The sequence below is a fragment of the Cyprinus carpio genome, chromosome A3, assembly GCF_018340385.1.
Source record: "Cyprinus carpio isolate SPL01 chromosome A3, ASM1834038v1, whole genome shotgun sequence".
Taxonomy (NCBI): Eukaryota; Metazoa; Chordata; class Actinopteri; order Cypriniformes; family Cyprinidae; genus Cyprinus; species Cyprinus carpio.
The window spans coordinates 26,125,222-26,147,985 of NC_056574.1; the positions used below are offsets into that span (position 1 = coordinate 26,125,222).

General features: G+C 35.6%; 2 protein-coding genes across 3 annotated transcripts in view; both read right to left on the reverse strand.

Moving 5' to 3' along the window:
* Positions 1 to 259: 259 nt before the first annotated feature.
* LOC109067146 (orexin-like) lies at positions 260 to 3,563 on the reverse strand. 2 transcript variants are annotated; one of them, XM_042726543.1, is made up of 2 exons: positions 2,273 to 2,415; positions 260 to 2,048 (listed from the first exon to the last, which is right to left on the reverse strand). In XM_042726543.1, exon 2 carries the CDS (start codon positions 2,025 to 2,027, stop codon positions 1,608 to 1,610), a length of 420 nt encoding a protein of 139 aa, XP_042582477.1. In that variant the 5' UTR covers positions 2,028 to 2,048; positions 2,273 to 2,415; the 3' UTR covers positions 260 to 1,607. The 2 variants fall into 2 exon arrangements, with proteins under 2 accessions (XP_042582477.1, XP_018939693.1); XM_019084148.2 differs by lacking the exon at positions 2,273 to 2,415 and adding an exon at positions 2,633 to 3,563 and having other exon boundaries at positions 269 to 2,048.
* A 361-nt stretch (positions 3,564 to 3,924) lies between these two features.
* Positions 3,925 to 22,764, reverse strand: part of LOC109051946 (inactive phospholipase C-like protein 2) — a 53,817-nt gene continuing 34,977 nt past the window's right edge. The window contains exons 3-6 of the mRNA XM_042726533.1: positions 17,336 to 17,539; positions 15,256 to 15,331; positions 9,628 to 9,737; positions 3,925 to 5,471 (exon numbers count right to left, since the gene is read on the reverse strand). Coding sequence (XP_042582467.1) covers positions 5,277 to 5,471; positions 9,628 to 9,737; positions 15,256 to 15,331; positions 17,336 to 17,539 — 585 coding nt within the window. The 3' untranslated portion in view covers positions 3,925 to 5,276. The remainder of the gene's footprint in view (positions 5,472 to 9,627; positions 9,738 to 15,255; positions 15,332 to 17,335; positions 17,540 to 22,764) is intronic.

Here is a 22,764-nt window from a genome sequence, read left to right on the forward strand (position 1 = left end):
GTGTGTGTGTATATATATATATATATATATATATATATATATATATATATATATATATATATATATATATAAGCTCAAGTTTTTTATTTGGAATATCTATCTATCTATCTATCTATCTATCTACATATAATTATTAAACTACTATGAATAATGATTACATTATCCTTAACAGTGAAGCACCGATTGCTGCGGAGCGGATGCAAATATATATTTGTTTGCAAAAAGAAAATCTATCTAAAAGCCTGCAGAAAAATCTTTTACATATAACCAAATTAATATGGCACAAGCAGATCTCTCTAGTGACTGAGTGACAGTTATAGAGGCGGTAATGGGAGCAGTACTGAGTCTTAAAACCACAAATAAAGAGACTTTAAGAGCTGAAGTGGGTTTAAAGGGACAGTGACATTACCAGAAACATGAGAATTAGGTGGAGAGAGAGAGAGATGGTGTGAAAGGGAAAGCAGAACAGCCATCTGTGCTGAGCAGATATTTACATATATTACCAGACAAAAGCAGCATCTCCCACAACACACACACAGGAATTTCTATAAGGGTGAAATCTGAAAGGATACAGCTCTGGGTCAGTCAGTTTACTGGCAAGGTTGCAGGAACAATATGAAAATGTATTATTTTCACAGGCAGTGGGAGTCAAGGGATTAAAGCATGGGTCTTTGAAAAGCACAAATTATCTCCTAAAAAATGTGTCAGGTTTTTAAGACAAGCTGTCACAATTATACTGGGGCAAGTTGTCACACATGTATGATTCATTGTGTATGAGATTGTGTTCATGATTATTATATTGGATCAAATTATCAGAAAAAGACTTTAAAAATCACATAGGCCTTCTATTTCATAATTTGTGATATGTTGTGGAAGAGCATTTCCCCCCTAAGATAACATTTCATTTCATTTCATGTTACAATGACTGCAAATGTAATTTTTTTTCTCAAGCTTTATTTGTGTTGTTTTAGCTTTAGTCTCAAGCAATTTAGTTGTGTGTTTTATTGAAGCTTTGTGAGTTTTCATACATTTCCCAAACCAAAACAATCGTTCTTGAACTTTATTGTGAAGGCAGTGTTATTTTACAATATTGACATCATCTGCCACCTGCTGACCAAAAAACATAGGCTACATAACTAAAATCTAACAACCCATCTTTATAAAACAGGATAAATGGTTAAGTCATAAGGACTATAATAAAATACTCATCATTTAAATCTATTGAATTTAGTTGCGTGTTTTATTAATCAGGGCAGAGACAGGTGATAGGCCTATGTGAAAGTTATTGCACCTTGTGATTCCCTCAGGACTTTTAATGTTTTTTGTTTTTTTTTAAACGAACATTTACTTAGGCCTACGTAAAATTACGTTATAGAGACATAAAAAATTAACATTCAATTACATTTGATTGTATGTGACTTACGTTAGAGGGGGGAACGCACGTCTCTTTGGGTGTTGTTAATTACAAACCTTTTTTTTACTCGAATCAAAAACGTTATTTTAAAACCCCATAAGAATTAGCCTTCTGTGTCAGCCTACAGATTGACGTCTCCAGTGAACAGCTTTTCTGTTTTATTATTTTATTTTATTTTTTAAAGCGGCAAGTGTCATCGTTTTTCATAAGCGTCCAGATCTTCTGGTTCCCTGGGCATCAGATATTTCAGCGGACGCTCCAGTCCGAGTCTCAAGGGCGCGCTCACCGTCCCTCCCGGGAGCAAGAGCGGCAGGTGCGCGCCGTCCTCGGATCTCTTTCCCATAGTCAGGATTCCCGCCGCTTGATTGCGGGAACCGTGCAGCAGTTGTTGCAGGCGGTCTTGGACGCGTCTCTCGCCCACTTTACGTTTACCAAGTGTTAGAATCCCGACAGCAGCGTCGTTATTAAAGCGGCTGATATGCCTGGCGACGGAAGTGTCGTTTCGGGGTCCCGCGCGGCACAGAATCTCGTATAATTTGCAGGACCTTGAAACGCTCGAGCAGCAGGTGGCCACGCCCTCTGCGTCTCGAGCCAGGTGCGCCAGCAGAGCCATGAAGAGGAGCAGCTGAACCCTCTGATGAAAAGAGAGGATGCGTTCAATCAATGGGGAATATTAATTAAACAGTTCCGACGTTTTGGATAATAACTAGTGGTTTATGAAAATAGAATCTTCACCACACTAAAATAGATTTATTTTAAACAGGCTAATGAAACTCAGTTTGTTTGTTAGTGTCCCTTTATTTGGTTGAATTGAAAAATTATATATTTTTTTCTTTTAAAAATGTTATTTTCCATTACCTGGCAGGTACAAATAGAAAATGTTCAAGATAATGAAATATAGAAAAATTATAGTAGGCTATATCTCACATAAAAATCTAATTGTTTATTCCAAGAATTCTGAGTTCTAATTTCTATGAGTGGACAGCTGTCAATACTAACACTAACATCTTCTTTTGGAAAGTTCACTGATTGCCTTACTCTTTATCAGTTCAGCTTAGCAGCTGCAGCTTGTATATATTTTAGGTTCCAATGAAGCTTTATGACCAGCATGAATGTCATTGCAAATTAAACTGTATTATCCCCAGATGGAACCATTAAAATTTTAGCCTTCAGTTTAAATGCTAAAATAATTTCTGAACAGTCTCTGACTAGTCTTACCTTGGCTGTGCAGTCCATGAGTCTGGCTGCTGCCCCGGTCTTGTTGTAGACAGATGTCATGTGTCTGATGGACTTCAAATACGATGGTCCTTTCACTCTCTGATACGGGACAAGTGTTTTTATACAGATGGGCTGCCCACCCCTTCATCTTCCGAAGTTAATTATAGGCATAAATTAGACTGACAAAGAAATCCAGCTGATATGACCCCCTTTATTTCTTCAGTGTCATGTTTCTCATTTGACAGTGGATTATGATACAATAAAGAACTGTTAGGATTGTTAGCAGCTTTGTCATTAGCGTGTGCCTGTATCCAAGTAATTGTACAGAGAGCTCTTTAGGACTATTGTGGAGGGGCAGACAAGCTTCGTTAGCGAATGCCAACAGAATGAGTGTGTAATGAGGCCTGGACTTAATTAGCTGCAAATGTAGAGGGTCCTGATACAGTGGCAAAAGGCTGAATGGAACAAAAGAGCAACAGCGCCACGGCGTCACTAACAAATAAAGCAGCAGGAGAATATGAATGACAGGATGCCTTTGTATGAAGCAGAAGGTCAGAGAGCAGTCACAGTTAATGACCACATACACAGAGAAAGATCAGTATATTTATGTGATGTGTGATGGATTGCATGAGTAATGGCATTCACATTCTATGTAAATGGAGGTTTTTGGATGTGAGCAAGTCTTAGGACACTATAGAGAATTCTAGAGATGGTTCATTATGAAGAAACGAACAGAGAAATGTAAAACATGGAGGAATTCAAAAATTATGCAACACATATCATCTTAGTTGTAAATGACTGTATATGAATGTTTGTAATGGTTTGTAACAATGCCATGTGTCTTTGGATACATTAGTTGTGTACCTGTAGCTTAATATAACAATGCCAAAGTCTTGTGTTTGATTCCCAGAGGACACTTACAATGTATTTCATGAATGCACAATGAGTTTAAAACTTGTAGAATCTTTTGTCATTTACTCTACCTTTGAAAAGCTTTTATTCAGCAATGATGCATTAAATTGATGAAAAGTAATCAAATAATGTTACAAAAGATTTAAATTACATTTAAAAAATATTAAAATAGAAGACTTTTTTAAGTTGTAATAATATTTCACAATATTACTGTTCTTACTGTATTTTTGATCAAATAAATGCAGCCTTGTTGAGCATAAGACTTATTTCAGAAGCAATAAAACATTTGATCGACCATATTTTTGAACAGTAGCTTATGTCCTCTGATTTTTTGAAAATGTAATACAGCATAAGTATAAAAAATGACCTGGAGACGTTTCTGATGTCATTCAGCTTTTATATAACATCATGTGGGCTTTATAAATGATGGACATCATCTCACTCAGATGTTTTTTGACATTAATGTGACAGTAAACACCCAAATTCTTTGACCCAAACTATATTTCCCACTCTGGTACCTCCCAACCGTTCACATTTTCTGTTCCTGTGAAGTTTCCACTGAAGAAAACTGGTACAGAATGACACCCGTTTACATAAATATAAAATAACCTCCGTTTTAATTAACAACACCTACCCACGATTTTAACAGCAGTAATAACAATATTCATGAACAGGGTGTGATGTGTTTCTTAATGAGATGGTCAAGTGTCCTTTGTCTTAAAACTATTAATTCTTCATTTATTTAAATATTTATTTGCTTGTCTGATCCTCAGTGGTGCTTTTCTCAACGACTGAGATCCATATTTCCCAGAGTTTCTGATCTTCCCAGTAGAGCCTATCTCAACGGGACATGTCCAGTTTCCAGTTTAGAAACAATGCACACACTTTTCCTTATTCAAAATACACCACATATGCATCACACATACATATATATATACATACACACCTTCACACACACACATGACCCCTGGAGAAAGGCCCTTTTAGGACCAAGGTGTATTAAGCTGACAGTTTTTATATTAGTCAGTTCTTAATTTTATACAAATGTGTGGAGGAGCCAGCAGGGGGAGTGAGAGGTTCTTTAGTTCTAAATTGGTGTAAACTGAGGAGGCCGTTGTCTCTGTAAGTGGTTTGCGTTTTATTTTCTGTCTTGTTCTGTTTCCTGAAACTGTTTGCTCAAAATGCTTTACATCTCCATCAGCAAGTAGTTTTGTACTTTTCGAAAAATTTGGTTCCATCTGGAGTCTGGCACCCCGTTGACTTTCATTGCATGGACAAAACCATGAGAACATTTATATTTCAAAATACTTTCTTTTGTGTTCAATGGAAGAAAGTCATACAGGTTTGGAACGACTTCGGGGTGAGCCGATGATGACAGAATTTTCATTTTTTATTAATCACTTTAAATGACTGAATAAGTGACTCCAGGGGTTTTGACTGGAGTCATGGCTAGAGTAAGTGATCACAGCTAATTTTCAACAGCAGCTATGTTCACAGGAGAGCAGGTCACTATAATCCTTTAAAACACGACTCTACGCCGGAGATAGCAATGTGAGACCTGAGCCCAGCAGGCATGGTGGAGCTGGGAAGAGAGTAAAGCACATTGATCAAAGTTAAACTGTCTCCTGTGTGTCCTTCACTGATTCAACCCACCTGACTCTTTCCTGTACGGCTCCCTTTCCCTGGTCTAAAGAGGCAAAGACCACCTTCCTCACAATATGGACAAACTCTCTCAGTGCAGGGTGGTGTTGTCCGGCTCAGTCTCGTGGATGGTGTGCAGGGGCCGTGCGTGGGGTGGCATTAGAGGTGAGGCAGGAGATGTGGAGGCTCCGTTCTTGGCCAAGCCGCACGAGTGAGCAGCACAGTGAATCTGTCGCAAAGTGTCTACCGCTTCTCCTTTTGCATGCTTCAGCAAGTCTGCCTGGCCCTGAGAGACACAGGGGAAAAAAAGGAGAAGTTTACATCTTGACAGTAAACACAGTCTAAGTTGTGAACTTCTGAGGTTTCACAACAAAAATGTGTAAGCAGGAGGTTCTAAAATTGTGCAAATTGCAAAAAATTAATTCCAAATCAAATATCGTCAAACAAAGGAAAACCATGCATTTTTTTTTTTTTTGTTTTTTTAATGTGATCCTGACATCTTGACATTTGTTATTTTTTCTCGAATCTTAAGAAAAGCACATAGAAAAAATATAAATAAATAAATATTTGTAATTTGTGAATATATATTTATTTATTTTAATGTTTTAGATATTTTTAATTATAATAATATATCAATAATGTATCAAAATTACGTGATTACACACACACACACACACACACACACACACACATATATAAAACATATTAGTTCAATAATTACTTATTGATATAATTAAAATTTAAATAATTTTTTAACAAATAAATAAAAATGTCTCCATATTGCATACAAATGTTCTTTCTCATTGCTAGATGCTAGATGAAAACACTGAGAATAAATCATGAATGCTACTTAAATGCAATGAATGGGTCCAGCCTGCAGGGGTCAGTCTAACACAAGGAGACTGAGCACATAGAGCTGGTGGCACTGCCAGAATCCTCCCAATACCCTCCATAAACCAACCTCTCCTTCATTTCTTTCTTGGAAAAACCCAGAGGGGACCGGATAAAGGGATAGTGTGAAAGGATGGGACAGGGAAGGGAGGAGGAGGAGGATCAGGACAGTGTGTCTCTTCTTCCTGTGTAAATGTCCCTTAAAACACTGTGCCAGGGAATTTATAAGCTTTTATGTACATACTGTATTTATGTGTGTGAAAAGACATTTTGAAGGGACATAATAAATAAATACTAATATACAAGGACATATTATCATACAATGCACACCTTCACCTGCAAAACATGCATAACCACACATAAATTTGCTTTATATATTTCTCACAAGGACACCGGTTCTCCCCAGCCTTGGTATAAATCTAACACTCGGACAAACCTACTGTAGCATTTTCCTTGTCAAATAACAGGAACTGGAATTTTTAGATATGATCAGCTGAGGCTTATTTGTTCAAATCCATATGTAACTGAACTAATTTCTCAAAAATGTGTTATAATTTAAGATTCAACCACGAACCAGCCAACGAAATCTCCCAAGCGATTTCAAGAGAAGCGCATCATGAGGTCACCATAGCACTCCTAACGGAGGATCAGAGTAAAAAAAGATTCAACTTTACTTAGTGTGATGACAACTCCTTAGGAGAGCACTGCAACATCAGCTGCACTGCGTTTTTACTCATTCAGACTGCAGTGGCGCTCTTTTATGCGTGAAAACAGACAGGACAGGTGAGACTTATACAGACAGCATGTGCTCCAGCACTGATCCTCGGAGGACACCTGCCCAGAGCTGAAGAGGCTCCTTGACCCGGATAGAGGAGTCTTTTGCCATAAATAAGTGATATATTTTAAAACGGATGAATTATGCATATGGGCGTGACGCATATAGACTCTTAGGCTGTGAAGAGAAGAGAGGCTAAGAGCACTGCAGAAAGACAAGGTGGTACATACTTTATAAAGCCTGGATGAAACACATGGGTGACAGTTTGATGTCACTTCCTGGCATCAGGACTCAGTTAACTCATCCCAGTGTGTCACAGGATAAAATTAAGCATGAAATGAAGTGGTTTATCAGCATAATGAAGCACACAATATTTCAAATGAATGATTCGTCTTGGGGGTCCGTGCAAAATTTGAGAAAACCAAATTTAAAAATATAGACTTAACATTTTTTTTAGAGATGGTAAAGTTAAACTTTAGCTAAACTTAGAATATTTATTAAATATTTCCATTTAATATACATTCTATACATTAAATATATATATATATATAACATTTATTTAATGTTATAATTTTTTAAAACACTGCTTTAGAAAAACATTGTGAAAAGTGTTTTATAAGTAAATTTATAAATATTATACATATAAAATTAAAAAGAGTACAGTACAAAAAATATATGCTGTTAATGTTACACAGTTATTAGTAATTCAGATTTTCAAGATATTTTCAAGAATATTTTTTTTAATTCATGAAAAAAATAATACTGTCTTTAAATTTTAGGATGTGTGTCCCTCACAAAGATTATATTATAAGTATATTGTTTTGAAGCTATTTAGTTAGTAATTCTTAACATACACTTGTTTGGATTTATTATTAATATGTAATTATTTTAAAAAGTATACTTATATTAGTCATTTAATCAAATTCAACATAAATTTGATATTCAAAGTTGGTAAACTCATTAATTATAAAGAAAAATTATAGATCAAGAAACGCTTTAGAATGGGATCATACTTCCCAGAATCAAAATCAGACTGGATCGTGTAGTGCCTAAAGATTTCCTAGAAGTGCCTAGTGTTTCTAATCAATACATTTGAAAAACCCTTATCTATTGCTGCGAAATGCATGTATTTCAACAGAAATAAATAAATCAGCTCATGCATACAAACACACATGAGCAGTAAGTTTTGAGTGAAACAGTTCAATCCCTTTTAGGCCTCTTTAGTGCTTTAGTCTAAAGTCGTCTAATTCAGTTATAGACTTAAGACAACAATCCGCTCCACCTGTGCTGCATACCTGCTCGGCAAACGCACACAAACCTATTTTAACAAAAAACTTCCTATAATTATTCTAAATACATAAAACATCCATTAAAAATACTACAAAAATGTTCTAAAACTTAGATAGTTCAACAAAAGTGAATTGCCAGTGACAACTAAATCTACAACTAGACCAAACACACATCCATTTGGTTGTTCCGCAATTTGACACTTTTATTAACACTATCACACGTTAATGATGACATCTCTTTATCTTTGTTCCCATTGTGTGCTGTTTATCTGTTTATATAAGTATGGACAATAATTTGTTAGAAAACATGGCACTTTAGTGAAGGTTATCTTATCTTATGAACACCATAAATATATAAACACTTTATCTCCAGAGAGATAAAGAGAGAGCAAGAGTGAATAAACACAGAGAGAGAGAGAGAGAGAGGGAGAGCTGGAAAGAGGGGGGGAAGTAGATATGTTCACTTTATGGATAGGTCTTTTGTTTTTACCATGTTGCCAGGAATACGGATCAAGATGTCTGACGATGTTGTTAGCAATCTGCACAAATTAATTTTCACAGTGTTGGTGGGATGGGTAATGGGTAAGACTGGAAAGACCCTTCAGCATCATTGCAGGTTAACTGTCTTTCTTCCACGTGCTATATGTGGAAGCTGACTGCTGTTTAGAGATGCACTGTATATGGCAATATAAATAACCATCATCTGACGTTTACTTAAATCCATTACTCCAGTCTTCAGTGTCATATGATCCTTCAGAAATTATTCTAATATAATGAATTGAAGAAACATTTCATAATGTTATCCATTTTAAAAACAGTACCACTTATAAGCAATCATACTATTATTTACATTTTTCATTTTGCTAAAGAAAGTTAAAAAGAACAGCATATATTTGAAATGGAAATGTTTGTAACATAATAAATGCCTCTAATACCACTTTAAGATCAATTTAGTGCAAACTTGCTGAATAAATAAATAAAATCTTACTGACCCCAATTGTTTGAATGTTGTATGTATATATATATTATTTGTTTTATATTTATATATAAACATGTATATATGTATATATGTATTAGTTGTTTTATTTTTATTTATACAAAATAGGATAACATTTTAAAATCCACCATTTATTACTCATCAACCATAACAATAAATAAATGAGCACATCTGGTACATTTACATATAATTTTATAATTTACAGTGTTCTGCACAGTTTCATAGTGCAAGTTTAAGATTCACGTAGTTTTTAACTTCAGCCACTGTAAGGTACACAATGATATCAGGATGAAAGCTATTTAATTGTGGCCTAGACTAGCGTGAAATCTGATTGGTTGTGGTTGAGCTGCAAGCCAGGAAACACTTGGAGTAGCTGCAGTGAATGCAAACCTATTAGCAGCCCTGTAAAGATGAGCCCATATACTAAAGTGTTATGCTAAATAAGGTAAAGAGGAAATAACATAATAGAACATAAAGAAAAGGTACAAACCTTCAGCACAGTGATGTTCCAAGCATAACTCTCCATGGCCTTCTGTAACTTCCTCCCTTTCAGTCCTTCTCTCGCCCCGATCCGATGCAGATCCTCATGAAAGTCCAATCCTGAAAGTCCAATAAAGCAACATCTGTTTTCATTCCTAGACAGCATACAGTGGACCTCAAGAATATGTTTTGTAAACATATGGGCAAATATATCACAGAGGTTGTTAGAAGCTGTTTTTAGAGTAATATGGACGCACTGCGACAAATAGATGGATGGACAGATGGATGTATTAAAATGAAAACATGTGAAAATAAAAACTGCTTCAAATAATAGAGCTGATGAAAGGCCAACTGTATGATTCAGAAACGTTTGTTAACAGCAGCTCATTGTCAGTGAGCCAGTCTGATGGCAGATAAGTAAGTGCTGTTTTTGTTGACAAAAATTGGTGGCACAAATGTTTTTTCTCACGTAGAACAGTTTATATCTGACTACACTCTATCAAATAGATGTTTTCTGTCTAGTAAACAAAAGTACATGTTGCACCAATAGACATCAGTCCCTTACGAAAAAGTGTTGTGGCAGCACCGGGTACTTTCCAGTGGGGATTTCTGTCACAAATATCTTTCAGGTTAAAGAGAGAAAAGCAATGTTTACCCTTAAGAAGTCAGTCTTAAGGATTTTTGGAGGTGAAATCCAGTCATTACCTCTCTCTCTCCAACTTTGCTTCCTATATATCTACTGAAATGCCAAAACAAACAAACAAATAAAAATAATCAGTTAACTGCAACTTCATCTTTCACAATTGCTCCTTAATATTTTTCAATGTAATTCCATATCTTGCTATTTGTGACTTTATATCTCAAAAATTTTGACTATTTCTTATTTTAATTATCAGTTATCTCTTTTTTTCTGTGAGGTTGAAATGGTTATCCATATATATGACACTCAAAGGTTAAAAGAAGCAACAGAAAAGTATGCTTTACACTTCCTGTTTTTACTTTTACTCTGGTTTTCACATACTCTCTCATGGATAAGAGCACCCACAAACCTGCAGAACACATTTGTGACATCCTGAATGAAACGCTCGATATGATGTGGGCTCTCAGCTGGTGCGACTAGTGCACATGTGTAAGAGAAACGTCTGAGTGTGTATTTGTGCGAGTTCAGACGCACCCTCTCTAGACACTAAAGCCTGAAGGTGTCAAAGTGCTCCCTAACACCTGCCCACTGTCCACTTCACTCAGCTAGGATTCGGTCCAAGAACAGCTCCTCTTGTCTCCACTGCCAAAGCGGATTTTATGCCAAGACACATTGCCACTGCAAGGCTAGCTAGTCATAAATACTCTTTTTTAAGTAAAATCGGCTGAATTCATATCATTTTACATGGGCCTCGAAGCCACTAGTGCACATCTGTAAACGAGTACAGCCATGCACGCTCAAGTTCATTTGCTTACTATGTCAGTATTCTGACCACATTGTTATCTAAATGAGCTCACCTGGAGCTCCATGTTTTTAAGGGCACAGTACGAGGAAGGGCTTGTGAAAAGGAAGGACTAATAGGCCTGCAAATGATAGCCATCATTTCCATACAATGTACCTTTCCGAGCTGTCAGCGAGTTAGAGGATGGCTGCATGTGTTTGTGTCTGCAAGCCTTTGAAGTTTGATACAGGTGAGAGTGTTTAATGACAGACAAAGTTGCCCTGTTACATTTAATGTGGTTGCTATGGTAATGGTGATGTATGGTGATCCTCTTAGAATAGGCCGCCTTCTGATCGGATGATCAGATGTGACATGTTTGTGTGTGGGATGGAATCTTTGAGTCAAAGGTGTCATGATGAAGGCAAGCGATAAAGAAAAGGGTTAAGGGAAGAATTGAAGGACAGGGTTAAAGTAACAGAATAAAGTACAGGACTGAGTGACTGCGATGAATTAAAGAAAAAAAGATTGTGTTAGTTATGGGCAGTACAGAATAGGCGTTTAAATGCGTGATTTGATGATTTGAGTCCTTGAAAAAGGAATATCTGCATGTCAAGTACATTATTATGAATATACCTGAATGCACACTGTTATATTTATACACATGTATGAATGTGTTTAAACATGCAAGTGTGATAGTTAGGCCTGAAACTACATTGCAAACCACAAATACAGTAGGTCACTGATCTGTTCTTATGAGTCAGAGACCAGGTAAAACTATAGTAAATGCAAATACAAGAGAAAATATAATTCTGCATTGTTGGGATCATTGTTTTAATTGTTAAAGTACAAATTTAAAAACTCAAAACTAACTCCCCAGTTTAAAATATAAATTATTTTCTACCCTTCTGAAGCCAGGATTTCTCATCTGGAGAACTGTGAAGTCAAGATTCTCCATGATTCGCCCCTCGACAAGCACCTTAACATGTGTCATTGTCATATTTTATCAAGGTGTGTGGCACAATGACACAGTTTACACTGTTCCGCACACCTCTTATTTACATAGTGTCTTATTTACATCTTAGAAAATAATAATTAAAAATATGCATTTCATGCCCCTTTAACTAAAACCTGAGCTAATAAAATTACTAATTGAAATAAAGCTGAAATAAAATATAAATATTAGATGAAAAAAGTTAAAGTAAATGAAAATTAGAGATGTTACCTTGGCAACTAAATAAAATAAACAAGATTAGGTTGAAGTAGTAAAATTACTAAACTAGAATTGAAATATAAATATTTTTTAAACAAAATATTAAAAATACAAAAGCACCTAAGAAAATTATTAAAAATTAAAATGCAAACAAATATAAAAAGTAATCTAATTCAAAATATGAATACAAACTATTATTGTATACAAATATTACAAAAAACACTGGTTGAGATATAAAAAGGCAACATACAATATTTTCTGCCAAAATAGAATAATTTGGTGGAAAAACACCTGGTAATGCTAATTAAAATTTTGAATAACACTTCTTGACACTTCTTCTGTTCACAAAAAAGGTAAATTATTATTTCATTCAGTTTATGTTATGTTGTGTTAGGCCTAAACAGATTATGGTAACATCCATACAGTCTTTACAATAAACAATTTTGGCTTTAAACTATTTCATGACATTCAAAAAAGGCACATTATTAGTTTAGTATGACTGAAATTGAAATGCATGTACGCATCCAGGGAGGTGAAGAGTATATTTCTGGCTTAACGCAACCATGGGACACGATAATCATGAACACGTAAGCACGAACAGTTATACTTGTCCCTCCCTCAATCCCTCAGTCCTCTCCATCATAATTACTTAACTCCCATTTAATTAGCAGAGTCTGACCGAAGTGTTTATTAGAATGGAGAGGTGCAGGACAAGGCTATCAGCGCCTTGCACAGCTCTCCATCTCTCTCAAACAGCTGCCCACCCTCCCCTCACGCTGCTAATTAAGCTTCAGATCGGCAGCTGTGACACTCAGCCGGACAAGTCCAGATCCACGCGGCAGAATGTGAGAGACTGCCAGTGCTGTAGAAACGTGTTTATTTTTGAGTCAAAACCAGTAAGAGCAGAGAAGGTCATTAGCAAAGGCACGATTCAACCTCTTCTTTGGTGCGAGATAGATGGAGGGAGATGGAAGAACATGAGATGAGAAAGAGTGGGCGAGGAGACGATGCTACAGCTCGCCAACCTTGTTTATTTACTGATGCTCTATTGCTCTCTAAAGCAGCTTTCTCCATTAACATGGTGACACATGGCCAACCAGGGGTTCTGAGGAAACGTTATAAAGTGGATTGTTCCAAATTTAGATTCTGATTATATGAGTTTCATTCGAAGCTGCTGGAAAATGACTATAAAAACACACCCATGTTAATGCATACATTCTGTATTAATGCACAATGTAGCAAACAACCGCAAACTGCCTGAAATTAATACAATGAACTATATTTTTAGTAGAAGATTTTTGTTTGTTTCAGATTTTTATCAGTAATAATTACAGTCTAATTTGTGTCGTGCTATGCCTAAGGCCGCAGTCACACTAGACACTGCACTCGACTGAATTCTATTCATAAGACACGCTCATGTAAAAAAGTTTCACGTTTCAGATTTGGTGAATAATGAGAATAGATGTCACAGATCTAAATGTCAGACTGATGTCTTGGCTGAATTAAAAAAGAACACAAAATTTGAGTTGATGCTATATTTTCACATTTTGAATTTGAAAAGTTTGAGTCAGTACATTTCTAATAAATAAATAATACTTTTATTCTGCCTGCAAGGATGCATTAAATTGATCAAAAGTGACAGTAAAGACTTTTACATTGTAAAAAAAAAAAGTATTAAGTTTTCCACAAAATTGTTAAACAGCACAACTTTTAAATAAATGCTGTTCTTTTTAACTTTCTAGTAATTGAAGAAAACTAAAAAAGTATCATGATTTCTGATGTTTCTTAAGCAGCAATCAGCATATCAGAATGATTTCTGAAGGATCATGTGACACTGAAGACGAGTGATGATGCTGAAAATTCAGCTTTGTTGTCACAGGAATAAATTTAAATTAATTAAATGATTAATTTAGTTTATTTTAAAATATATTAAAATATAAAACATTTATTTTAACTTTGCAATAATATTTCAGAATATTTCAGTTTTTACTGATCAGATAAAGGCAGCCTTGATGAGCATATTAAAAAATCTTACTGACCCTAACATTTTGAATGGATGTGTATATGGGGCAGTCGTGGCCTAATGGTTAGAGAGTTGGACTTGCAACCCAAATGTCACAGGTTCTAGTCTTGGTACCGGCAGTGATTGTAGGTGGTGGGGTATCTCTTCCACCTTCAATATCACGATTGAGGTGAGACCCTTGATCAGGGCACTGAACCTGTGTGTGTGCACTTGGATGGGTTAAATGCAGAGCACAAATTCCGAGTACGGGACACCATACTTGGCCAAACGTCACCTCCTTTCATATTTTATTTTATTAATTTAAAAAGCCCTTAAGGGTGATATCATATCCTATTCTCTGTTGTGCCTTATAAAATGTTGCATTCTTAAAATCTAGTGTGACTGCAGCTAATGTACACCCCATTTCTGCTGTAAAATCACTTCAGTGCATGACCCTCATGGCATATCCTTTTATTAATTTATGATAATCATTAATAATATGTTTTGCTTTTTAAAGAAACATTGTTATATTAAAATGTTTTCTCTCTATTATCTATGTGAAAATCACAGTAAAAAGCTTTAGGGCACCAGCCCCCTTGCATCACTTCAAAATAATGGACAATTCTGTCTGTTGGTATTTGTGTTGTCAAATGTGGGTAAAAAGCCCCCAGGCTATTAAATACTGTGCGCAGGAGGTCAGATGACTAAAATGCTTTTCCAAAACATGCAAAAAGACACACAGAAAAACATAGTATTCCACTGTGCTCTGTAGAAAAATTCACATCAGCTACAGAGTAGATTATTATAGTGTTCACTGATTATTAACTGAGCAAGTAACTGTGTGTAAGAGTTTGTTTCCTGTTGCTCCATCAGTAAACACCCAAAAACATTACAGTCATTAATAATGCCTTAGTGACATACTGTATTTAAATAATCAACCGGCGATGTGCTTGCACTGTTCATCTCACCGCTGCTATGTGTATGTGTGTGTTTGTGCGACATTACCTGCTCGCTGTGCTTGTGTAAGTTTAGAGTACACGCCATCGGCTGATTCGATCAGAGTGCGACTCGTCTGGATCATCTATAGGAAACATAAAACAGGAAACAGCAAGTCAGGTCTCAGCAGGAAGTGAGACTTCCAAATAAGGAATGCCCTCCCCAGAGAAGCTCAAACTTCCAAACACACTCGCACACTCGCTAATAAGCTCTATTGACAGAAACGATTGAGCTGCATTCCTCAGGCCAGATGAGATGTGTTTCCTTACGTTGTCTCTTTTGTTGTTGCTACTTGTTCAATGATACTGTTTAAAGCTAAATTTAGAATCAAGTAAGAACATACACACATCAATGTATTATGTACACACATTTGTTAAACTGCTTAGGTATTGAGTACGGCTGTGTCTCATTCCACTCCCTAGTTTCTAAAAATGCAAATCCGTACATTGTGAGCCCAAATGCTCTAACCACTATAAACCAACCTGGACCGACATTGAAATTCATGCTGATCTAAGCAGGTGCTTTCAAAGATTTGTCAGAAAGTTCTTCAAAATTTCTACTGTGAGACAAGGCACTACGTTCCTGATTCAGAGTCTAAAAAAAACTTTGACACCTGACAAATCAAAGTTTTGTTTGACCCTCATGGAGGCTTAATTCAAAGTGGAAATCCTACACAGCCAATCTTGGGCTGACAAACACTGACACACACACACACACACACACACACACACACACACAAACACAGTACATTCCTGCATACATTATATATAAGGACGTCAACTCTTATCAAAATGGAATTGTGCCATGAAAGGTAAAATACATGGCAGGTTGTGATAGAGCAGATTTGGAGGGTATGGAGTGTGGTTGTGTGTGAGTGTGTGTGTAATACAATCAAATACACTCTCACATCTCTCCAGAATTTAATCTGTTGTAATAAAGTCCCATTATAAAGAACAAGCAAGAAAGAGCAGAATACTGCAGCTATTCTGCTGTAGGCTATGACTGAATTCGGAAACAGTCAAGCTTAATCTACAGAGGTAACGCTGAATAACTATAAATATTTAGATTTAGAAATATATATCTTGATTTATTATACTGTATAAGTACAGTATAAATTAAATATATAAAAATATAATATAAAACATATATATATGTATATATATATATATATATATATATATATATATAGAAAGTTGCCTATTCAGGATTTAAATCTATATATTCATATTCACAACAATAGCTTTAGTATTTATGATATTATATTCAGACTGTCAGCTACAAAGTACATATTCTCCTATGATTAATTATATATTCATATTATAACTACACATTCTGGATTTGTGACATACATTCTACGTTTCTGAAATTATGTTCAGATTATCAACTATATATTCAGGATTCATATTCTGGATTTATGACAATATATTCAGATTTACAACAATATATTCTCGATATATGACATTCTGATTATCAAGCGTATACTCATGATATTTGATTATATATTTATATTCATAACTATGTATTTAGGATTTATAAAAAATATATATTCAGATTTACAACAATATTATATTCTGGATTTATGACATCATATTCAGATGTGCAACTAAATATTCAGGATATATGAGAATTTATACATATTTACAACTATATATTCAGGATTTATAATAGTATATTAAGATTTGCAATTATATATTCAGGATATATTATATATTCATATTTACAACTATATATTCAGGATATATATTTTGATTTGCTAAAGTGTATTCAGGATTTATGACAGTATATTCAGATTTACATAATCAGGATTTATGATTATATACAGTATATGTTTATCATGCCTGTTAAAGACTCATTTTTTGCACTACAACTATTAAAAAAGTTAATGTAATATTCAAGCTGAACCTTCATGTATTACCATCATGTTGCATCCTGCAGTATTTAATAGCAGTGCAAAAGGTTGTGGGTTCAATTCCCAGGGAACACACAGACTTGTAAAAAAAATTATAGCCTGAATCCACTGTAAGTCGCTTTGGATAAAAGCATCTGCTAAATGCATAAAAATGTAAATGTAAAATGAATTTCACCCTACCGTGTCATAAGCGGTGAGCACTTTACGCAGTAGCTCTGGAACGGGCCCATGGGCCTCCATGCAGGGGTAGGCCCCGCTCAGATCCACTGTTACCCGCTGAGCTCGCTCGCTGTTCATCAGCCAGGAGGACACAGTCAGGATACACTGTTTCATGTTAGCTGCCGGAGTCAAGCCACAGAGCTCCTTGAATGACACCATGGCATTCTGGAGAAAAAGAAGACATAAGCTTTAGTGACATGTTACGACTGCAGGTAAGTTTCACATTAAGGATAAATGTGTGATTACCCACAGCAACAGCACACACAGTGAAATGCTGTTCAAATACATCTACCTCTGACCATGGAGAAGCTTGTGTTTACCTCAACCAAGGGAATTAAACTTTCTCTCTGTTTTTGCTCAGTAATTTTTGAACCTGCACAAGAGGACACAACAGTTGGAGGCTAGAGCAAAGTCACACACTAGATTGTAATGAAAGCACATTCAGCTCATCGAGTCCCGGAGCAACACAGAAAGGACAAAGCTTTGCCTTCTAGTAACTAATACTGACGAACTAAATGAGAGTTTGAGAACCACTCTTGCCAACAATGTTGCCTTAGTTCAGGAAATTATTAGGGATGATATCATACACATCTGAGAAAAATTATGTTTCTATTAGAGCTTTGTAAAAATAGAAGGTCTCTGAGAGAAGAGCAGCATGGTTTAAGAACCCATGACATAAAGATCTCAGACTACTTGGATTTTGTGTTATTTGCAGACTGATCCTGTTTTTGTGTGCATTAACAAGAGAATCAAGCAAGCCAGTGTTTTGATTCATGAGTGTGAGTGTGGACAGCCGCTTGTGAGCCTTTGACACTGAACATAACAATGCTGTCTTCCTGGCTTCCTGACACACACACACACACACACACACACACACACACACACACACACACACACACACACACACACACACACACACAAACAAACACAGATAGCACCTTAGGGCTTCATGATTAATTTGGAATTAAACTGAAATTGCGATGTGTGCAAGTATAAGCTTTGTGTTTTGCAGTGAATCGTGTTCTTTTACATGCAAGTAGTTTTATGTTTTCAGAGTCTCAGTGTGGCTCCATTCACAGTAAATGCTGCTCCACACTCACTCATCTCTGAATCTGTGGGTTTGGGTTGCATATATTATATGCATTTGGGAATCCAACATGTGCCAACCGTTTTCCCAAACTTATATTGAAAAGCACTTAAACTGTTGTCAACAAAAAAGAAGCTTTAAGGTCTTCCTGTGGTTTTCCACCCCAAAAAAAGCTAGACGGTTAACATTCCTTAAATGAAGAAATTCATATTAGTATGGTCATTTTATAGTTGTAGTAATAACAATAATAAATAAGAATAAATGATTATTATTTTTTTCTTAAATCTTTTTTTAACCCGTCACCTTTTTTCCTAAAATTGTACAGACTTTGAGCACCTCATGCCCAGATTCGGAGTGTGTCTGTGTCTACATACATGCTAGTAACTTGAAAATGAAAGAAACATCCAGACCGTATGAGACTGCATATCAGAGCGGTCTAATTAAAGAACATAAAAATATGATATTTTGAGGATATATGATAAATTTCAAACAGCATTGGGCTGCTACACAGTTCTTCAAAATATCTACCATACAGGTTTTAAACAACATGAGGGAAAAATGATAACAGACATTTTTGGCTGAATTATCCCTTTAACAATACTCGGGTTTTGGTGTCATAACAGCATTTGTCAAGCCGACAACCATTTCCAGACACATGCAGTCACATACTCTTTCACACACGTGAATTTATATTAAGAGCATTTATTAATATGCTTTACCTGTGGGGACAACCCTCGCAAAATGCTTTCAACAGGATTTGCTATTCTCTTGTGACATTTTCAGAAATACTGTCCCAACAGGAATACCAAAACATGCTCACACAAACCCACCAACCTACTAGCATGGGCAGCAAAATGACAAATGTTTATAACTGAGACTTATGCTTGCCTGTAAGGAAAATAAGTGGTGTGTTTAATATAGGTGTTTAAATATAGGAACAGACTTGGACTATTTGTTCATATAAGAGAGCTATCAGCAGTCTCAACAGCCACCCACACATGTACTGTACTTGAAGAGCTCCTCTATCTTGTCTAATGCACTTTTTTTCTCTCATCATTCATTTTTGTTATTTTCGGTTTAATGAACTCTTTGCTGCATGGTCCAAATTCCATAATTGAATTCACACACAAACAGTGTGGCTCAGGCCAGGAGAGCGCGGGAAAGAGCCGCTTCCGGCACACGCCTGGATAATGTGTTCCAGACACTTTGTCCTGTGTTTGTGAAAAAAGGGTGTTTGTGTTTGCATGGTTCGGGGGTCAGGGGGCGGGGGCAGGTGTTGGCGGCCACACTAGCTGAGCTCTAATGTGAAAATGGATCAAAAATATAGTGTAAAAACAGACTATTGTGACCAAAGATTTGGATACAAATAAAGTGTGTGAGTCACTGAAAACAACAAAATCATGAATAAGAATGAATGTGGAATATAAGTAAGTGAGCCAATAGAAAAATGGAAATAAAATTCACAAAGAAGATCTCCTTAATATCTTAGTTGTTTCTACTAAACACCAATAAGATCAAAATGGACAAAAATGTAAATTAATTATTTACTTTCCCTCATGTTGTCCAAAACACATACTAATTTCTTTGGTGGAACATATACTCACAAGCACAAGTCTAATTCATCCACTTACTGGCTCTGTGGTTTAGACACAATTATCAAGCTGTGTCTAGAAAAGGCACGTTAACTTTAGACAGGATGTTATGCTAGTCAAAAGTGCTGATTCATGACATTGTGCACTGTGTGTTGTGCACGCTAATATGTGCATATTTAAAGCTGAACAGATTTAGATTAGAATCAGGCTTCAATATGGTTGCAATACAAGCCTGACTGGTGTTTTTTTCCCCACATTGAAAGATCACTTTCTCGTAATAGGCCGATAGCATCAAATTTAAAACTGACACGCAAGCCATATTTACAAATGGCTTTGTGAGACTAAAATAGTTCAAGATGTGCTTTCAAAAATAAAAATGTTAAAGTACCCATAGCAAAGACACATTATCTAATCATCTGCATATTCACATTGGTCTCTGTGAGTCTGTGTGTGTGCTGAAGTTCATTAGTGTGAGAGTGCAGTTCACAGCAGTGACAGATCATTCTAAACAAAGAGCGCTTCCTGTGGGATTGCTATGACACCATGGAGACCATGAAGACCATACTTGCTGTTTAAGTGTATGAGGGAGACATGGAGAAAGAGGAGCAGCAGACAGCTGGATGTTGAAACTTTACAAATGATATAGCAGAATAACATCCTGCAAAGAACAGGATCACCTGGCACTTGATACATACTGGTGCTCTGCACTCGTCTTCCCTGATCTTATTCCAAGATACAGCAGGACAAAATAAAGCGTTACACAACACATACATTCTTAATAGCAGCATTAAAACCCTACACACATTCTGCAGTGTGTGACTGGTGTTGTTCAGTGCATTCCCTTTAACTGTTTGCACACTTGAGCATGAAAGGAGTGTTTTCCTGCACCCTCCCCTCTTCTTCTCTCCTCTTTAGTGGACACGCATCAGTTTCTCACATCAGTAATCAGTGTAGAAACTGGTTAATAGGAAACTGATTCATTGTTTGAATTGCACAGTGAGTTTTAGAAGGCCAAATTCTGGCTTTTTTTTAAAAGTTACACAACTTTTATTGTGTAAGTTTTTTTTTCTTTCTATTTTTAAAATGCAACTGTAGTCTTACCATCAATTATCTAAAATAATTTTTAAATAAAACATGATTTAAGAACTGGATGCACCTTCTTACAAAATACCAAAAAGTGACAAATATATTTTAATGTTATGTTTAAATTGTATGTTAAATTATTAAAAAATAACTTAAAATGAGTATTAGATGATGGGAATGGCAATCTATAAGTAAAAATACACAACACACACAGAATTAAACACCCCAAATCAGCTGCAAATCAAACAGTATGTTCAACATATATTATGTAAACATTAAATGCACTATAAGCAAATGCATAAATGTAAATTATGCTTTCATTACATTTAAATAAAGTAGACTAGAAACATTTTACGATATAAAAAAATTAGGTCAGCTGTGTGAACATATGCAAAACCAGAGGAATGGACAATATAAGACAAAAATGAAAATAAAAAACACAACAATTACATAATAGAAACAAATTGAAATGAAATAACTAGGGCTGTCAAATGATTAATCACGATTAATCACATCCAAAATAAAAGTTTTGTTTACATAATATATGTGTGTATACTGTGTATATTTATTATGTATATATAAATACACACACATGCATGTATATATTTAAGAAGAATATGTTATGTTTATATATTAAATATATTTATATATAATATAAAATATAAGAATATAAATATATAAATGTATATACATGTAAATATTTTCTAAATATATAATTTATGTGTGTGTATTTATATATACATAATAAATATACCCTGTACACATACATATATTATGTAAACAAAACTTTTATTTTGGATGTGATTAATCGTGATTAATCATTTGACAGCCCTAGAAATAACACAATTACATGCATACGCGCACAAATTCAAAGACAGGGGGAGAGATCCAGAGCAGAAGGACAGCTCGAGCTGGCCATATGTTTTCTGTCTTTAATCATCTAATGGGATGTCCTTTGAGGTTTTAGTCTTCTTAAATTAGGACAATGTGCTAGAGGACAAGATGTTACATCTGCTGAGCAAAAGTCATTTGAAATCAATATTATTTGCAGCTTGCACCCAATCTTTCATGGCATTAACTAGAAATGATGCATTGCCTTCATAACCCTGCAATTTTACTCCTCCTTCACAAGTATTCAATGAAAAAGCATGATTAAAGGATTAGTTCACTTCCAGAATAAAAATTTCCTGAGAATTTACTCGCCCCCTTGTCATCCAAGATGTTCACGTCTTTCTTTCTTCAGTCAAAAAAAAAAAAAAAAATTAAAGGGGTCATATGATGTGATTTCAAGTTTTCCTTTCCCTATGGAGTGTTACAAGCGGTTTGTGAATAGATAAGATCCCTAAAGTTGAAAAGACTAAAGTCTCAAACCCAAAGAGATATTCTTAATAAAAGTTAAGACTCATCCACACCATCCTAAAACGCCTTGTTTAAACACACCCCCACATATCTACATCACTGTGTGGGAAGATTTGCATAACACCGCCCAAATATTCATGCAAAGAAAGAAGGCGTAACTTTGATTCTCACTTTAGTATTATTGCTGCCGCCGCCGCCATTTTGTGGAGACACTGTGTGTTTCGTTGTGAAAGTGAAACTACATTGTTTGGCCTTCCAAAAGAGGACAC